The 21,790-nt window shown below is 42.9% G+C and overlaps 1 protein-coding gene across 6 annotated transcripts in view; it reads left to right on the top strand.

Moving 5' to 3' along the window:
• The window catches only part of SORCS1 (sortilin related VPS10 domain containing receptor 1), a 471,564-nt gene that overhangs the window by 423,024 nt on the left and 26,750 nt on the right, over positions 1-21,790 (top strand). For all 6 annotated transcript variants that reach the window (XM_081074044.1, XM_081074043.1, XM_081074040.1 and 3 more), the window contains 4 exons: positions 5,412-5,545; positions 7,898-8,021; positions 12,608-12,720; positions 17,342-17,473. In XM_081074044.1, the coding sequence (XP_080930170.1) occupies positions 5,412-5,545; positions 7,898-8,021; positions 12,608-12,720; positions 17,342-17,473 (503 nt within the window). The remainder of the gene's footprint in view (positions 1-5,411; positions 5,546-7,897; positions 8,022-12,607; positions 12,721-17,341; positions 17,474-21,790) is intronic.

Consider the following 21,790-nt stretch of genomic DNA (forward strand, 5'->3'; position numbering starts at 1 on the left):
ATAATTCCTAAGTTGTGTTTAGCAAAAACAGTGCCATGAATGCCTCTTAGGGTAGGTGTGTGAGGGTCCCTAAATAGGCAAGATTCCCCATTTGCCAACTCCAGCTCCCTCTTTACAGGTAAAGCGTTTTTTGTTTGTTTGTTTTTGTTTTTTATTCTTCCTGGGTGCCAAGCTTTATGCTAAACAAGCTGTTTGTGTGTATGAATGATGTCACTCCTCCAACGAACCCTATGAAGTATAGGTACTACTAGAAACCCTACTTGCAAAGAAGCCCCCAAAGATGCTTCCAAGTAAAAGGCATGTGTGGAGTTTAACTTGAAAAAAACTGGAGGTTCTGAGAGCTTAAATAACCCATTTGAAGTTGCAGACCTACTACCTGGCAGAGCCAGGTTGCAGACTCAGGTCTGTCTCCAATCCCAGCTTTTGATCATGAAGGTCATTGTCAGGGCCAACAGGGGTTTGGGGTTAGAGGAACTGAGTTTCCCCCAGCCCTGATCCCCCCTTCACATCTTTATAGGTCACCCTGAAGGAACATGAACACTTAAGTTAGAAGCAGTGTATTTGCTACACCACTACATTAAGTTCACGACACCTTCCATATGCCCCCTTCCTGCTGTCAGCCCCTAAGCTGTCCTATATAGAATTTCTGGAGTTGCCTCTTACCAAGAAGTAATCTCAACTGATGATATCATCGGAAAAATCATAAAACTTATATCACAAACATTGGTTATTATTAGCAAAAATAACTTGCAACACAAATGACAATACATTTGCTGAGGTTGGCCGCCTACCTAGCAGCGTGTCATTTTCCACCGCTTATTCTGCAATGGATTTTTGTGAGAGAGCTGCTCCCCTTCAGAATTACAGTCATTTTATTCCACATTCCCTATACAGATCAAACATCTACCATACTCTAACCACATGTAGATACTGATTTAAAATTCAGCAGCAGCTTTTTGTCTTAGTTTTCCAGAGTCTCTCATAGAGATCATCCACAACTCACCATCCTGGTCACTCTGAGGACTCGTTCCCACCCCTAAAAACGATCATGTTCCTGAGGGGTTCCTCTCCCGGGTTTACTAAATCCTGGGAAGAAAAACAGCCCAGAGCTTGCCTCCACTCAAGCTTAAAAGTTGCTGAAGCCACAACTTCTAAAAGAAATGGGCTTCTCTGTTCACTTGCATTTTTAAAATTTTTTTGTCTCATTAGCTTAGTTGAGTAGCTAAACGATTTGACCTTAACCGTAGTGAAAGATCATTTGTAATGGAAACTTTTGTGTTCAGTATTAATTTTGTTAGACTCATCTTGGGTTCAGCGGTTGGATAAGCATGACTCACAGAATAGAACCCCTTTCTAGGCCTGGCCTTGGGGAAAAGAATTAACTCTTTTGTACTAACTATATTATCAAGGATTATTTACAAACGTCCATTAACTCACATACATCTAAAACCCATGTCATGAGCAGTTTCAGCAGGTTCTGACACCTCTGCTTAGTGCCTCTCTCCTACAGGACCCATTTTGCCTAACTACGCACACGAACTCTTGCCTATCCCAACGCTGTATCACGACAGGCAACACTGGCCCTTTCTTTCAGATGGAGGAAACAAGGATTGGAGAAGTACCATGACTTCAACATTATTTTACACTGACAGGAAGTCAGAAACAGACCATAATTGATTCACACTTCCCCAGATCTCAAACCTGAAGGATATCATGGCAGTTTTTGGTGCCACAGTGCCAGGATGGGGGAGCTGTAGGTGGCTTTTAGCTAAAACAAAAAATGAGCACTGGACTGAGCTGGGAGTTGTAAGGTCCAGATGCTGGCCTGAACTCCTGCACAGGTCACTCTTTCTCTCTGAGCCTAGGTGTTTTTCTGTATCATGTGATACAGGGTACATTTTGTTAAAGGCTCCGTGGAGCATACTACTGTGTTTCCCCGAAAATAAGACCTAGCTGGACAATCAGCTCTAATGTGTCTTTTGGAGCAAAAATTAATATAAGACCTGATATTATATTGTTATGTTTGTTATGTTATGTTATGTTATGTTATGTTATGTTATGTTATGTTATGTTATGTTATGTTATATTAAGACCCGGTCTTATAATAAAATAAGACCAGGTCTTATATTAATTTTTGCTCCAGAAGACGCATTAGAGCTGATTGTCCAGCTAGGTCTTATTTTCGGGGAAACAGGTATGCTGTGCGCCTTCAACTGGTAAAGCTTGATTTTCCATTATCACAAAACAGCCTGTGCACATGTGCTTAGTGGGTTCTGAGCAGCAAGTCTTGACTCAGCTTGCCAAGCCTGCCTTCTGCCCGTCTCACCCAACATTCCCCGCCCTCCTGCCTGGGGTTTTCTCCCTTCCCCCGTTGCTGGTCTTGAACACACTCCCTCCACTCTCCAGTTCAGAAGGTGATTTGATTCCAAATCAGAGGCTTTGCAGAGGGGTTTGCAGAGGTCATCAGAAACAAATGGAGATGATGTTCTAGCTATAAGTTTCCCGGGAGAGGGCTGGCAGCTGGATAATCTGTTGTAGCCTGACAGTTGGAAATTCCTTGGGGAAAGTATTCACTCTGCTCTGCTTCTTTGCAGACTAATAAGACACATAGTGCAGGCAGTGTTGCCTTGGTGGGGGCAGAGAATTTAGAGAACATGCAGATTTCTGTTCAGAAAGCTATCCTATCTAATCCAGTCATGCAGGAAAAAAATCACTGAAAACTGTAAATTTGCAGAATGGAGGGAAAAAAAATGAAGTGGATATTCTAGCTCTTCCCAAACCTTTCTCTTCAACTACTTTACGCAGGTGTCACTTGCAGATGTCTTTCTGTCCCCATCTTAGAGTAGTGATCAGTTTCTTGAAACCTGTGTAATTTTGCAACTTTTCACATGATCATTATATTGGCCAGCAAATATCATACGCAAGTTTTGTAAAGTGTGGTTTAATGAGTCACCCGCCCCAAAGTTACAGGACAAAAATGTGGTGTCCTGGGCCCCATCACAGACCTCCTGAATGAGAACTCCTGGACTGCGGCATCGTAATCTGCTTTGAACAGGTTAGAAGGGTCCTTGCGAACACTGATGTGTAATTCTGTTTTAGGATCTCATCTTTATACTCTGAATTACTGTTTTTCTTCTAGTGGATTTTTAAGCATTTCAGACAATCAGCAATATAATGCATATACAATATTTAATTTGATGGTCAGAGGCCTCCAGAACAAATTCTAAAAGCAGGTCAGTGCATGTGCGCACGCGTGCACACACACACAGGCGTGGTGTTTTCTGCTGCACAGGAGGGCTAAACAAGAAAAGAGGAGGGAAACCCAATTTGCGCGAGTTAATTCTGCTGTTCCCTCAACCACCTTGCCAGGAAGATTCGTACGGAGTGATGCACTGCCACCTGCCGTCCCTTTTGTGCATCACAGGCACCTGGCTTCGGAAGCTCCCTCGCCAGCTTGTTCAGCTCTGGGCTTCGTGGGGCCAGCCGGCTGGAGGCCTCCAGGGGCTGGAGGTTCTCTTCTGCAGCTCTGTTAGGGCAGACCGTATCCCAGGTGCAGAAGAGAATTCATAAAAGACAGGTTTTGGGGGCGGCAGGAACTAGGTATGTTAAACATGTAAGAAGTAAATGAATGCAAGAGGATGTGGGAATCTGAAGGATAAGTTCCACACATTTGTCTGAATGCATAATTGTATAAACATGCAGGAAGGAATTCATGAAAACACACATATGCATACTACAAGGCAGGCATGCTCTGTCCTGAATACCTCTTAGAGCTCATTGGCGTCCACTTGTTCCCTCCCTCTCTCCACCTGTACCCTTTGGGTTTTCTTGCTATTCCTCAAACATGGGAAGCCACATCCTCCTCAAAGTCTGTGCACTTGCTCTACCCTCACCCTGGAGCATATGTTTTATTCTAGGTGCCGGGGACACCTGGCACTTGGTGCAGTGTATATATTGTTGAGGGAGGCAGGCACTGAGCCCATAAAGTAGCAAGGTGGATCAGAGTAGGGAGACATTAGAGGCAGGAAAGTCGGAAAAGAGTTGTAGTGGTCCTGGTGAGAGGGCAGCTCAGTGCAGGAACCAGAGCAGGACTGGGGAGGGTGAGCAGAGCTCTACAGAGATACTTATGAAGCCAAATCAATGGTTTCCTAAGTGGATGTGGGTGGCAAGAAATAGGAATGTAGGTGGACTTTCAGCTTCTGGCATGGTCCCCGAAGTAAACTTTGGTTTTATTCTTTAAGATATGGAGAATCCAGAATGGGCAGTGGGGGAAATAATGGGTTCCCCAGGAATATTCGGCTGCTAATTGAGTCTGTAGTCAAGAAGGTGGCTTGAGAGCCCTAAGCATGTAGTTTATGATTGAAGGTCAGGGTGAGAATGATATTATTCAGTAGAAGAGTATATGGAGGGAGAAAAAGGCCAAACACTGTACTCTAGGAAACGGGTTTAAAGGTCAAGCCGAGGAAGAGGCAGTGATTAAACCAAATGGAAAGGTCTGCGGTTCCGCTTTCTTTTCTACCTCCTGGACTAATGGTGGGGGTAGTAGATTTTTGTGCTGTTTAGCCTGGAAGGAACTGCATTTTGACTGGGAACAAAAAGAAGATCAGCCATCATAGGAAATGTCCTAGTCGTTCTCTATGAAGAGGATATTCATAGTTTATGTGTTTGTTCATCTGATTAAGTTTTCTGGTTTAATGGCCTCCATAAATAGAATCATCTTTTTTTTTTTTTTTTTTAAATGAGCTCATTCTGAGAACCACAGAGCTCTATCTACCCACTCATGATTCTTTTGTGCTGGACAAGCTTAAGTCAACACCAAACACAATTTGTTCTGTGCTTGCCTAATCAGGCAGCTTTAAAGACATGCACATACAGACACATACAAGTACTCATGTGCAGTCTCACACACTAACACACACTTTTACACACACACAGATCCTTCAACTCCAGTAAATAGTAAAGGATAATTATGTGTAGAGTGGTTTGGGGCTTTGTTCCACAGTCTTCTGCTCCCCCACTGCCCAACACAGATTCTGTGAGAGTTTCACAATCCTGGTTTACCACCAAGGGTATAACCTCTTGGAAAGACAGCATCTCTCCATGAAATCCTATATTACGCCTGTTCATTTAAGGACTTCATAAATTACTTGTCCATTGTAAAACTTGTACACATAAATAACTCCGGTTCTAGGCCTGGAAGAAAGTCAGTAAATGCAAAATGTTAAGACACAATCATTCCCACTATATCTCTTTCTCCAAAGTAGAAAAAGCACCTGTGCACTTCCCTCAGGAAACATGACTATGATGTTTCAGAGGCTTCCAGGCATAATATGCATTCTCTTCAGAGCAGGGAAGGAAAAGCAAAGCAAGCTCTTCTCTTTCTGTGCCTCTTCTTTTCTCTTGCGCCTCAGGTCCCCTGGAGCACGTCCATCTGTCTCTTCCCTTTGTCACCACAAAGAACAAAGAGGTCAATGCGACGGCAGTGCTGTGGCCCAGCCAAGTGGGCACCCTCACTTATGTGTGGTGGTACGGAAACAACACGGAGGTGGGTCGGCCTTCCCCTGGGGGCCTACGGGCAGCTCCGCTCAAACTGGCTGAAGCCAAAAAAGGAATGAAATGGTTTATTTAACTCAAGAGTCTGTGGGTAGGCCTCGCTGCGGGGCCAGCAGGCTCTGTGTGCACCAGTGATCTCATCAATCTGTGCTGTTTGTCTCTCTGTCTCTCTCTCTCCGCTCCGCCCCCTGTCTCTTGCCTCTGCCTTCCTCTGTGTTGGCGTTCTTCTCCAGCTGGACTTTCCTTTGCAGTGACCCTTAGCAGCAGCTCGGGCTCTATACCCTTGCAGCTGAGCGGAGAAAGTAACTTTCTAAAAAATTCTAACACAAGTCCTGGAATGGAGTATCATTGGCTAGGCCTTGATCACATTGCTGGAGGTGGAAAGAGAGGTATTAAAGTCAGCCTATTTAGAACCACAGGGACCAAGACAAGGGAGGGAATTGTCTCCAAAGGAAAAGGGGTGAATGGGTACTGGTGAGGGAAAAGCAACAGAGGCCCATTACCCCCCAACCCTTAAATGCTCTCTCACCCTGCATCAGACAGATCTCTTCTTTAAGTCAGCCTTCCCATGTATGTTTTCCCAAAACATTCCCTGTGATCAAAAGTCAGCAGCCATTTTAAAACCAGTAAAGCCCTTACCCTCATTTACTCTTAAATCCCTCATTTTGCAGATGAAAAAAAGTAAGGATGACACTGACAAAGGGATGTGCTCCAATCTCGGATTCAGCTGCTCCATGCAGAGGCCAGATCCAAGGCTTTCCGATGCCTCCATGAATGTTACTCTTCTCACACCAGGCAGCATGCTCTGTTTCAGTGTCGAAATCACTCCATTCTCAGAAACTGAAATTTGCCTCCCCATTTAGTCAGGAGGACCAAGCTACCCATAGCCTCCCTCCACACAGGGCCCCAGGACAGACTGCCCTGGATTGGAAAGGCCCTCCTTCTTTCAGCATTGTGGCTTTCACTTGATGACTTTGCTCTTCCAATGCAATTCATTTTATTTTAATGCAAATCTTTTTTACCCCAGAGCTGAATGTTGGCTTTAACTTGAGACCGACTCATAATTTTGCACAGGCCAGGAAGGAACCTCCCTGGCCCTAGACCCGGCTACAAGCCTGACAGTGGAAGGAGTCTCTCACCGCTGCTAACATAACTAAGCTGAAAAGTAGCCCTTTCTTTGTTACTTCCGAAATGATGCACGTACATTCAGCCGAAGTGGGACCCACTACCCACAGTGGAGGAGCAGAAAACGTTGTCACTCTTCTGAAAGCTAGTACAGGAAGGTGACTATGTACAGGAAGGAAACTATGAAACCACTTTTTCGACGTCTCCTATTATTTATCTTTCAGTAGAAAACTGAATTCTCAACAGACCATGTTGAGTAGACTTCTTGTGCTGCCTTTAGTCTTCTCTTTGCCATACAGGGAGTTAAATGAATTTTGACTTTAAAATTAATTAAGAAAAGACAGGAATGAAATGATTGCAGGGAGTGAGTTGAAGGAGGTCAGTAGGCTAATAATTTTTTTCCTTTAGGGCCCCCGCATCCAATTGTATTACAGGCACAACTCCAAATCTTTTCTTTCTTTTCTTGTTCTTTTTTTTTTTTTTTTTCTTTAGTCCTCAAACCACTGTCCAATTAATACTTGTTTCCAGAGCAGCTCCTTCTAGGAAATTGCTGATAAGGTTTCTCGAAGGAAGCCGAGCCACACCAGGTCATGCCTGTCTAACTGGTGTGGTGTTGGCGTCCATGGTTGCTGTGTTCCATTATAATTTATTATAAACAGTACACTCTGGAGATGAACAACTGGCAGCTGATAGATTTCCAGTGACTACTGCTTAAATCTGGATTAATATCAGCCCTCTGTTTTGGTCTGATTTGAACGTTTCCTTGGGTTAAAGGATCTGCTTGACACAAGTAGGTTATCCGTAAAGATGTATTCGGTTGGTGCAAAAGTAATTGCGGTTTAAAAGGTTAAAAATCATTGCAAAAAACTGCAATTACTTTCGCCCCAACCTAATACACAAGTACATCCATAAAGATGTACGTATGAACATATATCCCACCATCATGTGGGATATCAGTCTTCCTAGCCCTCAGTCATTGTGGTACGGGAAGAGAAGTGTCAAATTCACAAGGAATGGGCAGAGCTGCTTGGAGTCTTGGCTCAACTAGCCACTTTCTGGCCTGGACTTGAGATGATGGGAAGGTGTAGACGGAGTCAGTTGCACTGGGTTCTCCAGACAGAGCCTGCACTGATTGCAGTAGCTTGTTGGTGGCTCAGAACTAGCTATCTCATCTGCGAGTGAAGAGCTTCCCCTCACTCTGTGTACTTGTTTATTTTAGCCCTTGATCACCTTGGAGGGAAGCATATCATTCAAGTTTACTTCCGAAGGGATGAACACCATCACAGTGCAGGTCTCAGCAGGGAATGCCATCCTGCAGGACACCAAGACCATCGCGGTGTACGGTGAGTGCTCCGTCTTCACTGAGCCGCCCTCCTGCTCAGATGGAGTTGTTTGGTACCAGGGTGCCCGTGGTCACCGAGGTTAACCCAGTTTATGACCCAGAGCACAAAGGGCAGTAGTTGAGGTAGAGCTGAGTCAGGTCTGGTCTCCTCCTTTGGGGAAGATGTGTTTCACCAGCAACACTGTGGTCACAAGACCCCTGAGGGTTTATGGTTTTGTTTTCTCACTGTGACTGGTGCACATGGAGCGACCATTCACTCACTCACCTCAGGTCAGGGAGAGTGACCTTCATGATGTGTAAGGCTCTTTCATTCCATTTGGTATTTTGGTGGTGTTTGAATAGCACAGACCTGTTCTAAAAGAAAATGGTGAATGTTGAGGCTCTTTTTAAAAGTTCAACTTTTAAAGTCTTGATTATTAAGAGGAATCTCCAATGTATAAATACTCTGAAAATCTTTCCAAAAAACTGTATCAAAAAATAAATAAATAAAAAACTTCTGCTAGATAAAAAGCAATGGAAGGATCCTATCAAGCAGATGGCATGCACCATCATAGACTGGACATTGGTATGAACAATTTTGCAATCGATTGGGGAAATTGAATATGGTCAGAGTAGTGATGGAATGAAAATTTACTGAAGTGGAAATTATTGATTGAAAATGGGTGATTGAAAAAAACAGTTCAAAAAAAAAAAGAAAAAACAGTTCATTCAAATTGATCTCATTTGGGGACATATTTTCTTCATAGAAAGCTTCAGATGGATGCACTAAATGTTATGAGTGGATGGTAAAAATGTAAACTGTAATGTTAATATGGAAGTGGTACACACAGTAAAATGAAAAAGAAACAAGAATTTAAAAGAAGATAGATAGGGAAAGTAAATACTGTGCAGAAAGAGAGAGTATAAGAGAGAGGGATAAAGTGAGGGGAGGAGAATGAGATAGATAGATATGTGACAGAGAGAGAGAGACAGAGACAGAGACAGAGAGAGAGAGAGAGAGAGAGAAAGAGAGAGAGAGAGTCAGATACTAGCTTGTGGTCCAGATAATATCAATTGCCCCAGTTCCAGAATTAATTGATTCTGACTCGGGTTCTGTTTTTCATTTCTCATCTTGCCAACTTGACCTTCAAATTCAGAAAGTAATTTGTAAGCAACTTTGAACATGTCTCAGGATGATATTCCTCGCATGACTGGGTGTTAGATTTCATAGTTTCCTCCCTCCCCCACCCCAAGAGGCGTGATAAGCCCAAATAGTAAGTGAAAATAAAGCAGGACTAGTTTTCCTCACAAGGTCCCATCAGTGAGGCAACCTCCCAGCCAGGTGGCCAAAAGGGAGGAGAATTTTTGTCTCTCTTTCCTTCTCCATCTCCTGTCTACACTCTGGCATGCACTGAATCTTAACAATGCTAGCATAGGGTAGATGATATTATTACTCTCATTTTTTCAGAGAGGTAACTGACTGACCCAGCTAGTAGGTCATGGAGCTGGGCTTCCAACCCAGCCCATCTATACCAGGGCCCGTGCTCTGAAATCACCCTACTTAGCTGTCTCTTCCACTTGCCGTTCTCTTTCTTCTCTTTTCTTCCTGGATGACCCATTAGCCCAGCAGATGTCCTCTTGGTTAAGTGTATCAGCAACATTCTCATTAGAACCACAGAGAGAACTCTAAATCTAGAAGGTCTTTGGGCTTATCTGGTCCAACTACTCATTTTACAGATAGGAAATTATGGGCCAGAAATGGGAAATTACTGGCTTAAAGTCATTGCACTGTTCAGTGACAGATCCAGTGACAATAATGGTGTTGGAAGTGGTAGTAATTAACATTGATCACACTCTGACCAGCATCTGTTCTAAGCACTTGATATATATGATGTGTTTTCTTGAACAGACTTATGAGACAAACTTCTGAGAAAGATGCTATAATTATCCTTGTTTTACAAATGAGAAAATATGAGATAAGGATAATCAACAGAGCCTAAAAATCTGAATTCAGAGGGAATGTTTCTAACCACTTTCCACCCCCTTGCTATGTTGAGTTTTCCCTCTTCCTAAAAATCTCTGTAAAGGCATCATCTGAAAGACAATCAACCGGGTTATCTTCATTTAAAAAGGTCTCTTCATTAAAAGCTTGAGCAGGGGAAGTGATCTCGCCCTCCTCTAACCAGATTCCTGAGCCATCCAACATCCCTAATTTATCTTTAGTCAGATGAGTTTTCCAGAGTTTCATATGTATGACTAGAAAATTTTAATGACATTTGTGACATATTAAAGGCAAATTGCAGCACAGGGAGTTCGGCAACATTGAACTCAACTAAAACAAAAGGCAGGGAGAGTTTTAAACTTTTGGGAGAGCTAGTGGAGAAGTACTGGAGCACTACAGAGGTGAGGGGATTATCAGTGTGATTAGGCCATCTGTGTTTGCTAATTGGTGCTTATGGAAATAAGACTCCTACCCTCCCAGAGGCTGGAGTCCTGTCTTCTTGATGATCACAATTCAAAGGGATGTCTCCCAGGTTGTTGAGAAAGCCATTCCTGGTTTATAGAAGATTTACATCTCAAAGAGAAAAAATTTACAATTACATTTTCCAAAGTGATAGGATGTATCTCTCTCAGCAGCTACCATATAGATAGATAATATAGATGTGGATATGTATGTATATGGGTATATATTATTGGTGTTTCCCTTTGCAGTCCTCCTGCATGCACCCCTTATTTGTGGAATAGACTTCAGTATAACTTTTCTCAGTTATTCTCCCTCCCTGCTCTGCTAGTTAGCATGCTAAGTAATTACAGAGGGAGTCTGTATCCTTTTATGCAGATAAACATCTTCCCTTTTAGATAAAGTTTCCGCAGTTTGAGAAGAAGTTCTAAGAAAGTGAAACTGATGCATAAACTTGTATCTTCAAAGTGAAAAGTTAGGACTCAATGGGTGCTATTTGCCATGCTACTAATTAGTATGCATTTCCTTACTCTCTATCAGAACTGAAGTGGTGATATTCAGATAGGTGATCAGAGACTCATAAAATAGTCAAGCTTTGGAAAATACATCTTTGGGATAGCCTGCCATCAATCCACACCTTATAATGTAAGAGTCGTCAGAGGCTGTGTCCGATAAGTTTTAGCATTATTAGGAGATGCACAGGTGGGCTTTTATATTTCCTGAATGTGTAATCGGCATTGCCAATGTTGCTGAACCCCTGCTGAAACACAAGCACATGCTTCAGACAAGAAAGAAACGTTTGTTGAATAAGTAAAGGCAGAAATTACAGAGAGCCCACAATGCCCCATCCTCATTAAGCTTATATTCCAGTGGGAGACAAACAATGAAAACAAAATAATTTAAATAGCAAGAAATGTGAAAAGGACGAATGAGGCCATATGAGGAAGGGTGTTTGAGCTGGTGAAAGCGAGGATGGCTGAGGTTGCTGGTGGCAAAGCATGAAAGTCAGTCAAAGGAGAGAAAATAAGCACGGGCTTGTGCGGGACTACGAAGGCCACGGTAAGAATCTGAATGTTATTCCAAATGCAGTGTGGAGCCATGTGCCGAATGCTGTGCTGAGACCTCCAGGGCTGTGCTGGGAAACCCATCACCATGCAAAGGCCAAGGCCATGCCTTCCATGGACTGATCCCAGCCAATGACTGAGCAGGACAGGAATATGAAGGTGGATACCTTCCTGGGACACAGGGGACTCCCCTGGCTAACTTTCGCTGGTGGACTCCCCACTGTCTTTGTGAACCTCCCTCAGACTGCACAGCAGTCACTCATCTTTCCTCCCTCTTCCAGCAAGTGTCCTTCGTTCATCACAGTGTGCCATGGACGTGGTGCTCCAAGCTTCTCTGGCTCCCTGCCATATTGTCTCAGAGATGATTCTCCTCATAAAACCCTTTCTTTTATAATTCTATCTACTTCCTGGAGGACCCGGACTAAGTCAGGGGCTGTGGAGACAGCTAACCAAACCCGTGACCTAAGGAGCTTAAAATTCCATTAAAAAAAATTTCATGCAAACACAAAATAGCCATAGAATGACTGCAATAATAATTATAATTATGTAATCTAATAATTAGTATGTAATCATGTGCAAAACATGTATGTACAAAGTATGTGCAAAACAAAGTATGTGCAAAACACAGGTGTGCCATAAAAAATAACATTAAAACATGGTGGGAGAGGGTATTCAGTCAGTAAATGCTTGAACTAGAGCATAAATATTGTATACATGGAAGCTGGGAGGGATGGGGAATGCTAGGCAAGGATAGTGTGTGCAAAGACCGGGGGTCATAAACCTGCAATGCATTCAGGGCACTCCAAGTCATGTAGTGTCCAGGAGTGTAGAATCTGAAACTGGGAACAATGGACAAAAGCTGCCGAGCTCAGCAGAAGCCAGAGCCTAGGGCTTTGGCCTGGAAAATGAGGAGCTGGGAGGGAACAGGAATGGGATATTGAATTTTTCTTGTAGTAGGGTCTTCCTGGTGAGTGTGGGGGAAAAGAAACCCTCCATTAGGGTTTTGCATAAAATATAAAGTATAACAAACTTTTTGAGAGAGCTATTTGACTTAGAGTAATCACTCTACTGTTATATCCCCAGAGGAATTTCGATCTCTCCGCCTGTCCTTTTCTCCAAACCTGGACGAATACAACCCGGACATTCCCGAGTGGAGAAGGGACATCAGCCGAGTCATCAAAAGGTCCCTGGTAGAGGTGAGTGCAGACAGTTCCTTCTCTTGCTCAGGCACATTTCCTCTCTGTCCTTGAAGAGAATCATGGCGAGGAGATCATTGTGCAAAGAAATGAGAGGAAAGATCTGGAGCCTGGGGGAGACCTGATATCTGCATAGCTGAGCCCCACGCTTGCAGACACATCACAGATGCTATGAGGGGCAGTGAAACTGAACAAACATGTGGTCCTTAGCTCTCCTTAGAGAAGAACATGGAAGTTTGTGACAATCGTATAGAAGGGTTCATGATGAACCATGAGTAAGTGTGAAGTCAGCTGCTGCGCAGAATACTGAAAGACACAGTGTGGGTCCAATTAGTAAGAGCAGCCCAGGTTCTAGCTCCACGAATGGCGAGCATAGCAGCACAGCAAGTGCTCCACACATGATGGTCAGTCATCTTTCAATGTCCCAGTTCTTTTAAAGTCATTTCTCTCCTACAGCAGCCCTGAGAGGAAGGCATTATTGTCCTCATTTTGCAGATGAACCCACTGAGGTTCAGAGAAGTTCAATGACTTGTCTAATGCCTCGTAGCTAATAAATGATGAAGTGAAGGGTCCGAGTCCAATGTCTGGGTTTTTACCTATGAAACACAGCTCCCTGGGGTTACTGGGAAAAATAACCAGGCGATGGGATTTATCCCTCTGAGTCAACGTCACTGACGTTTTGAGAAGATACCTCTTTATAGACATGTTCCCCTGTTTAGTCCACTCTCAGGAATTAACAGAGCGCAGATATCTGCAGGGAGCTACTGGGAGTTATTGCACAAACCCAGAAAATCAGCGCTGAGAGATTTTTCCTGAGGGTATGTTCTTAGCCCCAAAGGAAAGTCCATGTAGGGTTTTGTTTGGACGTTCTTTCTCACACCCAACACATGTTTGTGCCTTATGACACAAAGAGATATGGGATAAAGGCATTCAGATAACCTTTGCTTAGAAAACCCATCTTGCATCCATCCTTTTAGCGAAGAGCTGGCCTTCCCCATATTCATACCCTTATTTTTGTTGATATTTATTTAGCATGTACATTATTTCAGAAACTCTTCTCAGTGCTTTGCATTGTTAACACATTTAATCACAGAAAACCTAGCCTGTGATGTAGATAGTATGATTATTCCCATTTGACAGGTGAGGAAACTGAATTTAGAGAGCTAACTTGCCCAAGGTCATGTGGTTAAAAATCAGGCGTGGGCGTCAGACCATCAAGTTTTGAATTTGATTTCATGGTGTCATAACCACTCCACTCTACTGCCGTCTTTTGCCTGATTATGTGGAAAGCAGGGATAAGTGGAATGGTGGGATGCAGAAAGGGTATTTTCATGCCCTTCTGGGTAAATGCCCTTTCACCTTTGTCTTCATGACTCTCAGCATCCATGGCATCATGGGTAAGTAAACATTATGGCCATCAGAGGGCGAAGCTACCAGACTACAGACCCAACTGGAATGAGTTGTGTCTGCTCCTTCTGACCTTGGAGCTGTTTGGCCCCGATGTGATAACTGGTTTGTCTCCTCTGCCGTCCGAAAGAGATGACTTACACACCCTTCAATGAACCCACTGCCCACCCCTTTTGGTCTATAGTGTTCTAGGAATCCAAGTCCCTATAGATGTCCCCGGCAGCTGTCCAACACCTCTAGATGATTTGCCCACCAGGCATTAGCACAGCTGTGACCAGTTTTCCAGGCTGATTTCATTTCACATTCATTGTCTAGGGATCATTTGCCCTGGGCCTTCACCTTTCCTCCAGCTGTCCAGTAGGCTAGAACTTACTGCTTATCAATATTTCTAGGCTGGTGCATAGCATAATCAGCTAAATGCAGAATAAACAGGTTGGCTCGGTATCCCTCAGCACAGGGTGTGATCGGTGGAGGGGCTTTTGAAAACTCCTTGGTTACCCAATCCTAAGAGGCAGCTGAGCCAGCCCCTGGTTCCTAGTGCCCCAGCCTGCCTTTGGCCATTTCCTTAAGTCCTGAAGTACCTACCACATTGCCAAGTGTACCTTCACAAACCCTGCAAGAGGTACAATTTGAGGTCAACTTATTTGTAGTTTCCTTTCTATTCATTACACAACAGAATTGGGTATAAAATCTGTTGCCTTTTCCTCATCAAATGGGATTTTTCTGTTGACTTTTCACAGTGAAATCTTTAATTGAGTCATTCAGTAAACATTTTTCTATTTGATGAGGATGGTTGATACATAATCTCTGAGTTAAAAATCCAGTAGGGTCGTAAAACAGTATGAGATTAGCTGAGACAGGAGCTGCTGTATAAACAGTGTCGGGAGAAGGGAGTCAGTAGAGCACTGGTTAAGAACAGAGGCTTTAGGTCAGACCAAGACCCCAAACTAAGCGTCACCACTCACTACCTAGATGGCCTTGAGCTGCTGTTTTACTTTGTTCCATCTACCGTCTGTCCTGTGACAGAAATAGAGGTTCATTGCCCGCATCCCCACTCAGGGAAAGAGTCCTGTCTTAGCTGCGGGGAGTGCTATGGGCAGAGGCTTCAGCTGTCTTGCCCCTTGTTAAGTCCCTTTCCAGGGTGCTCACATCCTGTGATTAACTGATGTAGCTCTATAAAGCCCCGGCTATCTCAGTGTAACCTCAGACAAACCGGAAGCACCATTCTCATTTCGTGCAAGGTCTCCTGGGACTGTTGCCTTGATCACAGCTCAGCTTCTCCCTCTGCTCATTCCTACTTCCTTCCCATCACTCCCGTAGTTGTTGATCCCAAGAACACCCTTAATAAACACCCCAAATGCCAAACTCAGAGCCAGCCTCCTGAGGACCCCAATCTGTGATATGTCCTCACCTGCAAAGATAGGCATAGTAATAATTGCATCATAGAGTCATTGTGTGTGTGTGTTTGGGGGGGGGGGATGCATTACATAATATTCACAGGACGCTTAGCACAACACCTGACACATGGTAAGGACCAATAAATGGAAAGTCTTGCTACTTCAAAAAAGGTATAGAGGTGGAGTTCAAAATAAAAAGTCACCTAATTGGGAAATCATGAAAAATATATTGAAACAAGTGGACTTGAAGAAGTATCATGAAGGATAAGTAGGGTTCTAGCAGCAAATGTAGAGAAAAAACATTCCGGGGGAGATGGCACACACAAAAAGATTTGCAGGAAAAGCTGGAATATTGAGATATTGTACATGATTCCATTTGGCTGGAGCGTAAGATAACTGTATGCATTGTGGGTAATTAGTTTGGAAAGGAATGGTGGGACCATACTGCAGAAGGCTTTGAATATGTGTTAATCCAGTTGGTAGTGGGAATTATTGCAAGAATTTGGACAGGAAAACAATCTGAGTGGGACTAAATGAAATTAAACCTGGAGGTAGTAGCCTGTCTCCTGGAAATGGGAAGACTATTGTAAAAACCAATAGGAGAGAGTATAAATGCTGAATCAGGATATTAACCATGGGTATTTAAACAGAAAGGAACCAGTAGGATTATTAGTGTGGGGGTCCAATCATCAAGGTCCCATAGATTGATTAGATAACATGGAAAGGAGAGTATAGTGTCAGGGGCGAATGAAAGGCTTCAAGCCAGGGTATCTGGGAAAGGGCTGCCTCAAGTCATCCGATGTAGAATGAAGATTTGCGGGTGAAAATGAAAAGTTCTTTTTTGGCATGTTTGTTGGAAGCCCTAGTAAAACAACCAAATGAATGACATTCTGTCAGGCCCCTGGAAAGAAAAGTTGAGATTGGAGCTGCTTATTCTAGAACCATCTGGAGAGGTTCTAGAGGCTCCAGAGAAGCCCTAAGATGTAAGCTCAGAAGAGAGCAGATGAACTATTAGGTTGCTACAAAAGTCATTGCTGTTTTTGCAATAATTTTTAACCTTTGAAACTGCAATTACGTTTGTACCAACCTAATATGATAAAGTAGAGGTTCTTGAGCGATATCTATAATTTTAACAAGAGGCTCGCATGGCAAAGTGAAGGGCTCTGAGTGCTCCATGAAATGGGCTGGTCATCAGGTTCTGATGATGTGGAGAAGCCAACAGGTACCTGAGGCTTGTGAGATGGGGGAATTCTGTTAGGTTAGGTCATTAAGATGTAATTGGTCGATCTGAAGAAATAACTGTAGAGTTACAATGAAGGAGGAGGCTAGGTTAAAACAGGTGATAACAGGAGGGGCAGATGATAAAGTTCAGTAAGTGAGAGTCTTCTCCTTGGCAGGGTCCACTCACTAGAGATACCCTATAGAAAGAACAGCTAACATTTGAATCACCAGGCACTCTAACAAACGATTCATAGGTAACTCATTTAATTCTCAAAATCACCCTTTTACAAGTGCTCCAGTATTCCAATTATTTTATTTGGGGTATGTAATTGGTACAGAGAAAATAAAATGTTGAAACTAATAGGAATGGAGCTGAGATCAAACTTCGGACCATTTTCCTCCAGAGCCTGACTTATAGCCCAATGTGCCTCTCACATTCCTTTGTACCTGGCTTACCCAGGACCCTGCTTGGACCCCACCCTTAACCCCTGTGTCTTCTTTCTATCCCCACCCCCACTCCGCACTGAATACTTGGTCCCCTCTCATCAGCTTTCCTTCAAGCCTTACGTGTGCCTCTGTATCTCTCTCTCCCTCAGGCCACAGGGGTTTCAAACCAGCACGTCTTGGTGGCGGTGCTCCCTGGCTTACCCACCGCTGCTGAACTCTTTGTCTTGCCATATCAGGATCCAGCAGGAGAAAACAAAAGGTCAGCCGAGGACCTGGAGCAGGTGAGTCTGCGGGGTGCCATTTCAGCTTCTCCCAGCAGTGTGGACCACGCTCCTGCGTGGTATCGCATCATCAAGACAACAGCTCTGAGGGATCTCAGCTTGAGAGCAAGGGTACCAGCTGTGTCTTGGAGTCTTGGACCTTAGGGGCTTCTGTTTCTCAACTTTTAATCCGGTGATCCTAACTACAGCTTCACCAAAACAAACAAACAAACATAAATATGCAAGAGTGTTTGCTCTAGGCAGTGGCTAAGGTATTCAGAGTATATCCACACGGTGGAGTACCCTCCTTTCTTTGCAATGAATTAGATAAGTCAATGCATACTGGCATGACAAACTGTCCAAGATATTAAGTGGGAAAGAAGCAAGTGGCTGAACAAAATACAGAGGTTGTACCCATTTATATCTTACTTATTTTCATCACAAATTATGAGAAGCAAATGACTCGATATGTATAGTATCGTTTTTAAAAGGAACAACTTTTATACAAATCTTAAATCATGAATCCTCTTTATCACTGCCATGCTAAGATGACCTGATGAGTGTTTAATAGATGAGTGATATTGGCTCCAGAGAACCTCCACTGGCTATTTGGGGTCCACTTTCTCATTTCCGCCACTTTTTGAGTATTAGAGTATCTGTGTGTGTTTCTCTCTCTCGCTCTCTCGCTCTTGTTCTACTTCCCCTTTCCATCTTTTTATCTTCCCCTTCCTCCTTTTAACTTCAAAGTTCTCACCAATCTCTGTAGTGGGGATTAGTATTATGTTGTTGTTGTTGTGCTTGTTCTCCATACATTCAGTTAAAATGATTAGTCTTGGTCTGGTTACCATGTTAGAAACTACGAGATTTCAGGCAGATCTGGCAGATACATTAAAAATAAGATTCCTCTCAGCCTCTAAATAAACATTGGCTTTTTCCCCCTCTAGTACTTGGAGCTTTTCAATTTACTTAGAATAAACCCATAATCTAGTCCCATGATCTCTAATCTTCCAAGATGGCCTGAGAACCTCCTATAACAGCCTTATTAACAACCCCAAATTGTAGCATGGCCCACCTCCTAGCACACACCCTCCTTTCAACTGCCACTTTTTCACTTGGCAGAAGACTCACCTCTATAATTTTCTCCATGTGCAAATAATAAAGAACAGAGTTGTCATGGAAAGCCCTGTTGAGCCACATTTGCTAGTGAAGTGCAATTGAAAGGCAGGCAGCAGGTAACCCCTCAGCTTTGCATCTGACCTTGACCTTGTTCAACCTGGCATTTCACTTCCCATTATATTCTACAAATTATTATCTGTCCCTGCAATTTAGTAGGGGAAAAATGGATTATTTCTTATCACAGCATTACTGATGACAGCCTGGAGGGAAGGTAGATCACTATCCAGAGCCTGTAGGTGTGAACATTTACAGTTGTCCCTCCTCTGGAAATCTCAGTGATTGTCCACCTAAATCCAGATCATAGTCTTTTCACGTAGGGAACTGGCCAAATTTAGAGCCAGCAGATTTCCTAGGAACCACGTCTAAGGATAGAGTGCTGTCAGCTGAGTTGTGTTATACCCTCCTTGGATCAGGGGTTTAGGGAGCCCCTCTTAAATCAAACAGACAGAGATATAGATGGACATGGTTCCTTTAGGAAAAATGTGGGTGACAAAGAACACAGGGCAGGCAAAAGCAACGGATTTGCTTTGTAATAATGATACAGAAATTTTAAATGAATGCACAGCCAAACCAAACAATAGAAAGGACCCCTCCTTGTTTGAAGGCTGCACTCCAAATCCCAGATGGAATTTGGGAAGGGCTGACCTAATCCTCTCTCTTAATGCCCTGGCCCCTTTCTTATAAAGGTATAGCACAGAACCCCCAGGGAGGGGAAGAAGTGGGACCCTGGCCAGATAGATCCTGAAGACTGGGAGGCCAAGGCCCCAGCAAAGGGCTCTTGGCTCTCCTCCCTTAGCTCCCTCTAACAGCGTTCCCTGAGGAGAGGGATGCTGACTTAGATCCAGCTATCTTGTCTGTGAAATAAATTGAAAATCCCTCACAGTGAGAAAAGTACTTGACCTTGTTATCAAGATAACATGGGCTGGGTTAATCAAGTGACCTCTGTCTGGGAGGGTTCCACTAGTCTTTATTTCAGATCTCCGGTGGGCGAGAAGAGGCTCACTTGCCCTTTGCTGGCCTCATCAAGGATGGCACATCCTGCTACCCTGAGGCCAACTGCTCAGATATAGAGCTGCCCCTCCCCCACCGTCACTGTACTCCCCTCTCTCTGAGGCCTCAGAGGTGAGGCAGCTTTCTAACTGGCCCTCCTGGAGGAAGGAAAGACCATCCCGCTCTGTCATGGTTCTTTTTGATCCTGTGCTGGGGAGATAGGGAGGCTACAGATTGTCTTGCAGAATCCGTAAAGGGCACAGAAATACTTAAAAGACACAAGACGATGATGGAAAAATTGCCAACCACTAACCGTGAATTCCCCCTCCTTGGTTGTTTGTTTTCCCATATACAAATCACAGATGCAGAATCCAAAATCCAGGGAAAGAAAAGGCACTTCAGAGAATGGGACTGTCTATTGGCAGCATTTTAAGGAACAAAAGATTCATTCTGAACTATAATTGGTAATCTTAGGCTATTTTTTATATGTCCCCATAGTCTACCCTGTCCAGGATTTTTAATGTGGGGAGTTGAACTATAGAATTACTCTGAAGTTCACAAGGAAAGTCATTTAAGCAGAAAGCTAACTAGAAGAGTAGGTAAGAGGTAGATCAAAAACAATATGACAAAGGAGACAGAAGCTTAGAGCTAGGGAATCCAAGAAGAGAAAGTATGAGTATGTTTGGCCGATGTATTTCTTCATTACATTATCCAGGAAACTTATTAAGCATTTTATTGTATTTTTTATTATTTTTCAATTATAGTTGAAATTCAGTATTATTGTATATTAGTTTCAGGTGTACGGTATAGTGCTTAGATATTTGTATAATTTACGAAGTGATCCCCCAATTAGTCTAGTATCCATCTGACACTATACATAGTTATTACAATACTACTGACTATATTCCCTATGCTGTAATTTACATCTTCATGACTATTTTGTAACTACCAATTTGTATTTCTTAATCCCTTCACCTTCACTCCCACCCCCCACCACCGATTCCCCTCCTATCTGGTAAGCATTAGTTTGTTCTCTGTATCTATGACTTTGTTTCTGTTTTGTTTGTTCATTTATTTTGTTTTTTGATTCCGCATATAAGTGAAATCATACGGTATTTGTATTTCTCTGTCTGGCTTATTTTACTTAGCATAATATCTTCCTAGGTTCATCCATGTTGCCGCACATGGTAAAATTTCATTCCCCCCCCCCTTTTTTTTATGGCAGAGTAACAATCCATCTTATATGTGTACCACCTCTTCTTTAGTCCTGTATCGATGGACTCTTAGGTTGCTTCCATATCTTGGCAATTGCAAATAATGCTGCAATGAACATAGGGACCCACATATCTTTTCAAATTTGTGTTTTGGATTTCTTTGGATAAATACCCAGAAGTGGAATTGTTGGGTCATAAGGTAGGTTTAATTTTTTGAAAATTTTCTATACTGTTTTCCATAGTGGCTGCACTAATTTGCAGTTTCACCAACAGCGCACAGGGTTTCCTTTTCTCCACATCCTCGCTAGCACTTGTTTTTTGATTTGTTGATGATGGCCATCCTGACAGGTGTGAGATCATATCTCATTGTGGTTTTAATTTGAATTTTTCTGATAATTGGGCATCTTTTTATATGTCTATTGGCCATCTGTATGTCCTCTTTGGAGAAATGTCTATAAAGGTTCTCTGCCCATTTTTTGATTGGATTGTTTGTTCTTTGTTTTTGTTTTTTTTTGGTGTTGAGTTGTATAGGGTTTTTTCATTTGTTTGTTTGTTTTATAAAGTTTGGATATTAACCCCTTATGAGATGTTTCATTGACAAATATCTTTTCCCATTCAGTAAGTTATATTTTCATTTTGTTGGTGGTTCCCTTCTCTGTGCAAAACGTTTTTAGTTTGACATTGTCCCATTTGTTTACTTTTTCTTTGTTTCCCTTGCCTGCAGAGATATATCAGAAAAATATATTAAGAGCAATATTATTAAGAGCAAGAGTTAGAGACTTTACTGCCTGTTTTCTTCTAGGGGTTTTATGGCTTTGGATCTTACGTTTTAGTCTTTAATCCATTTTGAGGATTTTTTTTTTTAATATGGTGAAAGAAAGTGTTCTAGTTTCATTTTTTGCATGTATCTGTTCAATTTTTGCAAGACCATTTATTGAATAGACTGTCTTTCCCTCAT

Source organism: Rhinolophus hipposideros, assembly GCF_964194185.1.
Source record: "Rhinolophus hipposideros genome assembly, chromosome: 15".
Taxonomy (NCBI): domain Eukaryota; kingdom Metazoa; phylum Chordata; class Mammalia; order Chiroptera; family Rhinolophidae; genus Rhinolophus; species Rhinolophus hipposideros.